Here is an 11,468-nt window from a genome sequence, read left to right on the forward strand (position 1 = left end):
GTGACAGTTAACACGAGTTAACTGCAATTAAAGTAAAACTCTAAAAACAAATTCTCCCTGTGTAGAGACATTCAGTTTCACTGCACAGTGTATTAATGCGCCAAAAGATTACCGAAAACTCGTTGAAAGCTGCTACCAAAAATGCCATAAGCAACTGGCATTGGACAACAAAGCTAATATTTTATTTCAATTAAATAACCAGTGGCATAGGAAAAACTGAACAAAACAAAAAGCCCCAGAATAACCCCACCCGCATGTAAACCACCAGTATTACAATACAGTATGTTCAGTGAACTGAATTATTGTGTAAGAAATCGTAACCTCCTCCTTCTAGAAAAGGCAGATGATTTTACACATGGAATTAATCTGGTCCAAAGAAACACTTCAAATTCTAAAGCTGACATAAAAAAGCTATTTTATATATAGTGGAGATACAGTAAAACACAGCTTTTACATAAAGTACAGAAACAACACCCAACAGTCATTTAAGTCTTCTGTTAAAAACCTAAGTACAAACTCAACTGTATTATATACTCAACTGAGAATTATATACTACAGTCATGAATAGTAAAAATAAATTCCTTGTGATATAATTTGAAATTGTAAAGTAAGTGATGTGAAATAAATTGGACTAATCCAGCTACACACTTCTTGCAAACTGCATGACAGGGTATGAAAATTCATTTTCCTCTCCAAGTAAAATTAGTTTATCATGTATTGTTCTACTTGATAAATCCATCCAGGTACTAACTTACAGGTGACACAGTAAGAAGCTGCATTTTGTATTCAAAACTTTTGATTCTTTCTTCATACTGTATAACTTTATTATGAAAATACAAGCTATAAGTAGAATATATAGGTTATAGGCTCTGAAAGGGTATATTGCATTAAAATACAAAAACTCCTTCAATTTGTTTCTAATCTCATCCCCTGCAAGTCCTTCCAACTGTTTTCACCTAATGGCATTGCAATTTTCATTTATTTAAAGTTTGGTTTTTTTTGTTTTTTTTTTTTTTTTAACTTACTATGTACAAACTAAAAGATGCAAAGTATTTTTAATCACTCTCTGGGAATGTAAAAAGCAATTCTTCTGCTTTGCAACTCACCCATTAGATGTGAAAATCAGATAATTATTACCAATTTCTACCATTGGCACTCTATCCAAACAAAAACACATACCTCTGTCCTCACAATGATTTTGCTGAGTGCATAGACAGCTCGGTTAAGTTGGTGAAACTGGTCACAAATAACCCCTGTAAATATTCTGTGGACACACCATGCATCTTGTTGTCAATTTAACTTACAGGACCATATTTGTTTCAAGTCAAATCTTAAAATATTTTCTTAAACTGTTCTATTTTCTGCAAGTTCTATAAAATATCTAATTTATTTGCCAAAGGATTATTAACCTGGTTATCACACACTGACCCTAAGTGCAGCAGAATTCAGAGACAGATCATTCACAGATATACTGGTTCCACTGCCCTACTTAGCACAGCAAGGTTTGTGATGACTCGAGGCAAAACCACTAATTTAGTAAAAAGGAAGCATTAGATGGCTTGAGCAAGATCTAATATCATCTAAAGAACTGTAATTTTCTGCCTAAAACAATAGACCCAAACAGCATCCTTTGGAAGCACTTGTGCACATGAGTAACATTCATTTCAATTGCCATATAAATCCTGACTGTCTAGAACTGTATTTCCTAGTGAAAAAGCAGGCAAGTTAAAAGAAAGCTTTTAGTTTTTAGCTATATCAAGGCTCTGAAATAAAAATAACATTCCCTAAACTATTTGCTGCTACTTCTTCCCACTTGTGAAATACTTCGACATTTAAGACAGGACTTGAACAGCATTAGTTCACTTTACCTTTGTATAAAGCAAATTCTTTCAAAATTCAATTTAGCCAGAGCAACAAGTCACAAGAAAACTATGTCAGTAAGTGCTATGAAAATTGTTTATTAAAAGGCATAAAATATTTTTTCACATCCTTTTCAGGAAGGTTCTAAATTATTTTTTCACTTAATGAAAAACTTAATGAGTGAATAACTATTTCCTAATATAATTTGAAAAAATAAAGCCTCCACCTTAAGTGTTAAAACAAGGTAGAAAACTGAAAAGCTGCCAACCCAGTCAAACTGTGTGCAAGTCATCCCTGTATCCCACCTGAACGGAACGGTTCTTCATGAGTACAGAAATCCTACTGTAGAAGTAAAGTGAAAAACAGGATCCAAAGTTTATACAAAATAATATGCTTGCAGTAACAGTCCTTTAAGTTTTAGGAAGCTTTCACCATTTGGTATGTTCCTCTGCTTGGAGCACACATATGCAGTAACAATTCCTTGGAAAGTAACAACTTTTTAAGGTTAGAATCAGTAGGACTTCTAAAAAAGTGAAAAACAGAAAAACACCTAGTCATGTCCAGTACAAGGGTAAATACTAAACAAGCTTTAGCCCTTCCCAAAGAGCAGTATTTAAGGAGGCCATTCACAAAGGGCTTCCCTCAGAACCACTCTATTTCAGGTAAGAACTCTACAGGATAAATGAAGCATAAATGAAGGACTTGGGATTCATGTGTATATCTGATACACTGGAGAAAAAGAAAAAATTTAACTCATTTTCTACACGTTTGTAGCTAAAACCTGCAATACATTAATTTTACTTGCTCTCAGTAAAGACATAAGAAATTGAAGATGAAAAAAGAGCAATAACTTATACTGCAGTAAAACTGCATCTTGTTAAGACAATTCTACTATAAAAAAAAAGGCATAAAGACTGCCATTTTTACAAAAAGATTGTGTATGCTACATTTTAGTCTTCTTATTACCAGCTAGATTTTCTGAATATAAAAGTGATTTCCCCGAAGTTTCTTCTACCTTTATTTTTTCCCCACATTTACCTAGGCCATTTCAATATAAATGTGAAGACAGATTCAAAGTGTTTCAAGATCTAGAATAATGGAAGATTTTCCCCACAGGTGTTCATAAAACTGGATCCAGGTTTCGAATATTAGTCTTTATTAGCTTACTCAGAAAAAATTCTGAGCAACTTTATTTTTGTCAATACTAAGTGTTATCCAAATAACAACACAGTCAATATATTTATTGTGTTCTCATATACAGAACAACATCTTCAGTAGAATTCCAGTTTAAAGACTATTTGAAAACATGGTTATTTTCAATTGGAAAAGGTTTTAAAAGCTGCAAAAACTGGTTGGAAACGAAAAGAATACAACCACCTTTGCAACCTTTTTCATCTACTGTGAACCAAATGAGATATCAAAAGGAACACATAATACAGAATACACATTTAGCTATACATGAGTGATCAAAGGTGTACAGACAATGTCAATATCACCACCATATATTTATTTTTATCAACTTTAAAAATATATATATTACAATAGCATAGAATGGTTTTAAGAGTTCATAAACAAACTCAGGAAGTCGTAATGGTCAATAGTGAAGCTACAGGGGAAAAGTATCCCTTAACAAAAATTTGAAAATAAAACTTTAAAAAGCTTTTGCAAAAAATCACTCTTCCATTTCTCGTTGAACGACATCACTCTTGTGCCAACTACAGCAGCTTCTATGCCCCATTTTGGCCACTTCTCCCACAAGCTTTCATGGTTTCTCATTTGTCATTCCTGGTGCCTGGAACACCCACCTTCCTTCTCTTGAAGTCCCATTCTAAGATCCACTTCTGCAACATTGCCTACAGAAAGAGTAGGCAACTAAAACACTCATTCACTGTGTCAACAATGTGCCAAGAAATCAGCTTTCACTGTGTACACTGTACAGCATAGTACTAATTTCACTTTACCTTTATTACTATATCATAATTATTTCTTTCCAACAGTGCATCAAATCTAAAAGTGGGGATTTAATATCTAGGAATAACTTTGAAGAAATAGTGTCTGTTTTTGAGAGTGTTAGCTGCAGTTCTCAGTGCTCACAGATAGGAAAGTATGTTCAACTTTGTAAATATTCCATTATGCTTGTGTGTATCTGCGGTACCTATACGTATGTACATAAACAAAAAAAAGAGTAGCCTATTTCATTTTCTTTACACTGTAGTACATTTTAATCCTTTGCTGGGTCACCTGAAATTTCTCTTTAAAATACCTTATGAAACTGAAACGGAAAGCTGCATTTAAGCTTTTTGTTTTGTTCTAAAAAGCCTTCTACTTTAAACCTATTTCCTTCTGTCTTTGAAAATCTGGATTAAAATTCAACTAAGTAAGAGTCTATAGGAAAAGTTTATGTTTGCACAGGTCAACGTCTATCAAGACTACGCTCACATCTGCTATTAAACAACTGTATCTCTGGACAGTCATGGAGGCAGACATGAAGCAATGACACCTTCTGAAAGTCTGAAAGGACTTTTTTTCTTTTTTTAATTAAGAAGAAAATCTAGCATGTATATTGCTTACACATACTAAATGCAAGCCTGTCATGAGAAGGAATTACTGGCCTTCAGGTGACATGAACCTCAAGTCATGCTTTCAGTTTTCCATATATTTCTGCATGCCACTCCATATAAAAGTGGAATACTTTACTGATTATTTATTTCAAAAATAAGCAGAGCTTCAGTAATGCCAATGGAGTTCTAACATACAATAATGCAATATCAAGGGCAAAAATGCTTAAGAATGGTTGTTTTTGTAACTTTGTATCATTACAAATGGCAAGTAGAAAACTTGAGCAGACAAACAAGCTGCACAAGGCATTTTCGTAAAAGAAAAAAGGGTGAAGATGTAAAATGCAAAACCACAACAAAACCACTCTAGACACAACACAAACACAAGATATAATCAATAACCCAATTTAAGTACCAAAAATAATTCTTAAAGATGAAAATATAAATCCCTGGCAAGCATATGGCTGAAACTTATACATATAAACTCACTAAAACTAGAGCACTTGCCACTGAAAACAGTCATTCACAGCTTAAAGCTAAATGAAGCCCTTCCTTATATATATTTCACATACTTGTGGCCACCTTGCTATTGAAAGGGGAAAAAATAAGCTTATTCAACTTACATCTTTTTCTGACCGATGTGGGAACATCGATGATTGGCTGTAGTACATGTTTTCATCATGGTAGTCACCATCAACCCCCTCTACAAACTTCTTCCTTGAAGCACCAAACATGCTGTTTGTCACCTAAATAAGAAGAAAAAATATTATATACCATATATGATTTGATTTGCTACATACTTAAAAGGAATAACAACAACAAATCTGTAGAATCACTTCCATGTCTTACCACCACAACTTTGGAAAAGCAGTTTTCTACTTGACCCTGTACACTCAGAGCCACGATTAAGTAAGAGAAGGTCGAGCTTAACCACACTCAACAACCTCATCACAGACTGGCAAAGTTATTGCAGACAGCCCATAAAAAAAAAAAAATCACTAGATTTTATTTTGCCCTTACTCCCAGAGGCATGCACACACAGACAGAGCTGCTAAGTCAGGAACTGGAAACTGAAGAAACAGCAACCACACAGCTGGTCACAGAGCCTTAATTCATTAGAAAATTTAATCCCGTAGCAAGGTCATACAACATCGCTCAAGCACCTACCACATGCAGTGCATATTTATACACCTGACTCTCTTATTTATGTAAAAATACGCACACCTCTCAAGTTCCTCATCTATCTGGCTACAAAACACTATCACAGTGCAGCGTGGGCTAACCAAGCCCTATTTTAACCTAACAGGTTAATGTTCAAACCAGCAAAACAGCACATACTGGTCAGCACTGAGCAACTTGCCCAGTTTCATGTCACATAAGGGGAGACTGAAGAGAGAACAAGCAACAGGACGGTATTCAACTCTGAGCTACCGCCCTACATAACACATCTTCAAACAGATCTTTAACATCTTGAAAGGCAAGGAAGCTAAATTACAGTTAGCTTATGAAATAAGGTCTGAGCCCTAAGATTTACTATCTTAATTCTTGACAGCATTAGCTAAACTTAAAAAAAAAAAAAAATCAGACAACTGAGAAAAAAAAATTTAGAGTAACTTTGCACTACCTTAGGCTCATGCTTGAAATCAAAATTTCAAAACATTTATTCTGATTGGCTGTCAGGAGAGTAACTTTCAGTTTGTCCCTCCTGATACAAAATTACTTTGACATTCCTCACAGTGTGGCTTATTCAAATCTCACCTTTACTGACAAAGATAAGTAGGCAGTGTTTAATAAAATGGGTGCTCCTGTACTAGTAACAACTTAACCCCATGATTTCAAAGTCATAGGAGTTTTGAGTAAAAGTAATCTGTTACACACATGCAAAGGCATGTAAAGGTACTATGGACCTTCTCCAGATGAAACTTGTATTTTATGATACCTACAAAAACATGCAAATGTAAGGTCCCAAACCGTTCGAATGCATCCAGCTGACTTTCACACTGTAGTGAAGCTTTCATTACACTGTAAGTATATCTTGCTGTGCTAATCCCCTTACAATGCAATTATCACCTACCAGATGGGATGGAGCATTTAACAGGCTAAGGGGATTATCTCGTCCTTTGCTCTGCCGAGTAAAGTGCAGAGAGATGAGCAGTTGCCTTTAACCAGTGTAAAAAGGATAGCGAAAAGCTTTGCTGAAGCTATCCTAAGCAATGAGGAGAAGCTGAGTGTCTCAACCAACTACTGCTCTTGAGAAGATAAAAGGCAGCTTCTCACAATTCCCAAAGAATTTTTTGATGTTCCTTTAACAATACCTGGGAAATTTTTTTTTTTGCCACATAACCTTCTCTTGTGAAACATCATCAGAATAACAATATTTAATTGTGATAGAAACAAGTCACTGATGCATATACCATACTGTACTAATGTAGTACCTAACCCTGAGCTACGGTACAGGAACTACATAAGGGGAAAAAACAATTCTGTCTTTGACCACGTAGCTTTTGATCTTATTTCTGCAAAGGTTTACACATGGCTGGCTCCACATGCACCATAAAGATTTCTGAGTCAGTAGGGTAATAAGGTCAGAGCTTTCAGTCTCAAAATATATGTTTAAAGCTGCTGCAAGAAAGCTACTATGTCTAAATTTTAAACATTCTCCACTAAATTTAAATTGTATAAAAGATTATTTTCTATATTGATAATTGTGTAAAACAGAGGCCCAAAAACTAATCAAGATTATGCCCTGGAGACTGATGAAATGCACTGATATTAATACAGTCTTACAAGAGCACAGTTAAAAAAGAAATTAAGCAAACTTTTAATAATTAGACAGATTAAATATTGCTATTTCTATTGGCAACCCATATTTCTACACAATACCTAACAGGACTGTGCTGACGAACTCCAGAGAGCAGAGCAGTGCACTGCAGGCTGCAGCTGCGGGGGAAGAGGGGAAGGCCAGGGGAGCCCTGCCTGCAGCCCAGCTGCATCGCTGCGCCTGACTGCTCTGAAGACCTTCACAAACTTTTTGCAGAGACTGATGCTTCTTCACAGCAGCATTTGTGTAAGTGATTCTGTGTCGTTCAATGCTGCCAAGGGAAGCAGTGGCGTGCAGTGCTCAAGCTGTCCACGCTCCCACCGAGGGAAGCGGCACGGGCGCTGTAGGGCATTCTGGCAGCTGCCTGCACCCCTAACAGGATTCCACTTCACCAGAAAGAACTGCCACCACTTCTGCTCAGGGTGAGCCACAGCACAGATCACAACAGAGAAAAGCGGCGTTGCCATTCACGCTGCTACTGAACAGCACAATAAAATAGGCAGCCGCTAAAAACCAGTAACTGAAAGGGCAGAAACTGGGATTAGAGACCAAAGCTGGAGTTGCTTTAGCCAGGCTGCTTAGTTCTTGCATGTTCTTAGGCTAACACCACCAGCCAATATTCCTGCTTCCCAGTAGTCACTGGAGACAGTAAACACCTGTCAAACTTTTGATTCAGAGCACCTATCCTGCGCAGACTTTTATAATTTTACAGCATGTTTATGCAATAACAGTGTCAGATGGTTGCCAAGTTAGCAGGAGGCAACTTCCTAGCCATGTTAACTTATTTATTTCAGTATTCACTAACATATTAGTAAGTCAGTCATGCTACAAGCATATGCACAGATATTAAAGAAACACTGCTGCAGTACTATTTGCAAGATGAGAGAAAATCTGGGGCTGTGCCAAACACAGGCAGATCTGCAGATGGAACTTGGTTGCTTATTTCTTAGGACAAGAAGCCACCAGGAAACCTCGCACACAAAGACTGCAGCTCCTTTTTCATAGACTGATCAATCAGCATCCAATCACCTACAAAAGTGAATACAGCAAAGTTCATACAGCTCTTAAAAATACATTTTAAACCCTTTGGAAAGCGACAGTGACCTGAGGTTTTGTACCTCCACAGGGTCTAGACTGATGAGTTGCAAGGTAGAAATCAGCTCTTGTATTTAAGTCCCCCACTCATACATATACACCTATACACTAGTACTATTAATGTAATAATACTACTATTAATAATAGTACTATTACTGGAATACCAGTAGTATTCCAGTACTACTCAATATATTCATCAACAAACTGGATGAGGGAACAGAGTGCACAGTCAGCAAGTTTGCTGATGATACCAAGCTGGGAGGAGTGGCTGACATGCCAGAAGGCTGTGCTGCCATCCAGCGAGACCTGGACAGGCTGGAGAAATGGGCAGGGAAAAACTTAATGAAATATAAGGGCAAGTGTAGGGTGTTGCATCTGGGCAGGAACAACCCCAGGTTCCAGTATAGGCTGGGGACAGACTTGTTGGAGAGCAGTGAAGGGGAAAGGGATCTGGGAGTCCTGGTGGACAGCAGGATGACCATGAGCCAGCACTGTGCCCTCGTGGCCAGGAAGGCCAATGGCATCCTGGGGTGCATTAGAAGGGGTGTGGTTAGTAGGTCCAGAGAGGTTCTCTTCCCCCTCTACTCTGCCCTGGTGAGGCCACATCTGGAATATTGTGTCCATTTCTGGGCCCCACAGTTCAAGAAGGACAGGGAACTGCTTGAGAGAGTCCAGCACAGAGCCACCAAGGTGATTAAGGGAGTGGAGCATCTCCCTTATGAGGAAAGGCTGAGGGAGCTGGGTCTCTTTAGCTTGGAGAAGAAGAGACTGAGGGGTGACCTCATTAATGTTTATAAATATATAAAGGGTGAATGTCAGGAGGATGGAGCCAGGGTCTTCTCAGTGATGTCCAACAGGAGGACCAGGGGCAGTGGGAGCAAGCTGGAGCATAGGAGGTTCCATGTAAACATAAGGAAAAACTTTTTCACTGTGAGAGTGACAGGCCACTGGCACAGGCTGCCCAGAGAGGCTGGGGGGGTTCCTTCTCTGGAGACATTCACAACCCGCCCGGATGCCTTCCTGTGTGACCTGCTGTAGGTGATCCTGCTCTGGCAGGGGGGTTGGACTAGATGATCTTTCGAGGTCCCTCCCAATCCCTAACATTCTGTGATACACACACACTTATGCCAATACAATCTCACAGAAGCAGTACTCCAGTTGCATGGCAATTTTATTAAGTAAAGAATTCCTGTCTACTCAGCCTATTTTCATACAAATCCCTTGTCTAATCCTGTAACTACTTTTCCTGTTCTAGTGTGGGAACTCAGTCCTCTTGCACAAGATACACTGGCAATGTAACCATTCATTAAAATGTAAAAATGGTGCCCTTCTGTCAATTCATCCTTTAGCATAATATTGCTTAAGTACTTACAACTCCCACTGGTAGACCCATGCACAAGTACTACTAGAAAATATCCGTGATAACAGAGGAAAGAAAGGGAAGAAGCTACATGCTAGGATGGAGTTCAGAGAACTTACCAGCGATGCTGCCACAAACCATGCCCAATTCCAATCAGACGAACGCGAGAGCTTCTTTTAAAGCACAAGCACATCATGTTTAAAAATCAGATTCGCCCACAACTTCAAGCTATCATTAACCAAGCAAAATGCAGTCTCTAACCTGCTCTAAATACTTCTGTGGAACATTTCCTAACAACCACCACTACGGGGGAACTAAATGCACCGTACAAATGTTAAGAACTTGAAGCAGTTTGCTGCAGTTATCGACCTTTATCCTTCAGTTGAGCACATAACATATGACAATCAACAATACATATTTAAAAAAATAAAAATAACCAAATACAAACCAGATTTCAAGAAAAATCCTTCTCATTGCAAGAAACACTGCAGTATAGCATACTTAAGAACACAAACTTGTTTGTTAGCAATAACTGAAATACTTTATTGACACAGAATTTGTAAGGAAAAACTACAAGAAATTTTGCCCTCTTAAGCTGAATAATATCTTCTCTATAATCACTTATAAAGTGATGCTATGATAGTGTATTGAATTAGTTTAACAGGTTGAAGCAAATTGTAGTATTAAAATATGAAAACTAACTATGTTTCTATTTTGCAATACTACTACTGCCCAAGGAGAGCTCACTTACATTAACATAGCCAACTCTGAAGTAAGAAGACACTATAAAATCTCCCTGGAAAATGACTATTTTTAATTTTGCATACAGCACAAAAATCAATCATTGCATTGTAACTGATTAAACTCATCATCTTTATGATAGCTGAAAACTGTATATGGTAATACAATTTAGAAAAAAGGAAACCACTCGAGGAATTTTAGCATTGTCTTCCCTTTCCTGCTCCTGCAACGACTATGGTATGTGTCAACATGCACACTAACATTACGTGAGAGCAATTAGAAGTTGTAATCTCAGGCTAACGTTACAGAGCTTCCACCCATCTATATTCTAAGGCTTCTGATGCTGCTGTCTAGGTTTCACTAAGTGAAGTTAATAATTTACTTTATTTTTCTCTTCTGTTACAAATCAATGTTTTCACATAGGTAATATACTTGCATACCCAAAGCATCTACAAAAGTGACCATTAATGAGCCTTTCAGTGAGAAATAAGCATCTCAAAAAAAAAGTGTCTGCCAAAAGTCACATGCTGTTAACCACCAAATCATCCTGCAATTTAAGTCAAAATACAGAATTTGGAATTCCATCAGTTGGTAAAAGATAGAATAAATTCAATTTATAGTAGAAACTACTACTTTTTATGATCCTGTTTCTCCGTGTCAAAGATAATTCTTATTTGACCCAAACTGGAACTGATATACAACAGAATGTATACTATCAACTTCCTAGATGCAAAAGATCTCTCAAATCCCTACCCTCTAGTAGTAAGTTATAGCTATTAAAAAACACCATGAAATGTACAGCAATGCAAATAAACAGATTTTATTATCAGAATGAAAGACAAAACAAAACTAGAAGTTGAGATCCTTTGTTGTCTCATTTCATTTCACAATCACAGTCATTCCATTTCTCCAAAGTGACTGATAACCTTTAACAGTATACTTACTACATGCTTATGCTACACTAAGCCTTCAAACAACTTTGTAGTATCAATAGTACATAATAATGGAAAACAGAACATTTGATTATACTTCT

The 11,468-nt window shown here is 37.3% G+C and overlaps 1 protein-coding gene across 1 annotated transcript in view; it reads right to left on the reverse strand.

The window, feature by feature from the left end:
- The window catches only part of CNOT2 (CCR4-NOT transcription complex subunit 2), a 37,907-nt gene extending 32,743 nt beyond the window's left edge, over positions 1-5,164 (reverse strand). The window contains exon 1 of the mRNA XM_010170081.2: positions 5,042-5,164. Coding sequence (XP_010168383.1) covers positions 5,042-5,152 — 111 coding nt within the window. The 5' untranslated portion in view covers positions 5,153-5,164. The remainder of the gene's footprint in view (positions 1-5,041) is intronic.
- Between the last annotated feature and the right edge of the window lie 6,304 nt (positions 5,165-11,468).

Source organism: Antrostomus carolinensis, unplaced genomic scaffold (assembly GCF_000700745.2).
Source record: "Antrostomus carolinensis isolate BGI_N321 unplaced genomic scaffold, ASM70074v2 scaffold37076, whole genome shotgun sequence".
In the NCBI taxonomy this organism is placed as follows: domain Eukaryota; kingdom Metazoa; phylum Chordata; class Aves; order Caprimulgiformes; family Caprimulgidae; genus Antrostomus; species Antrostomus carolinensis.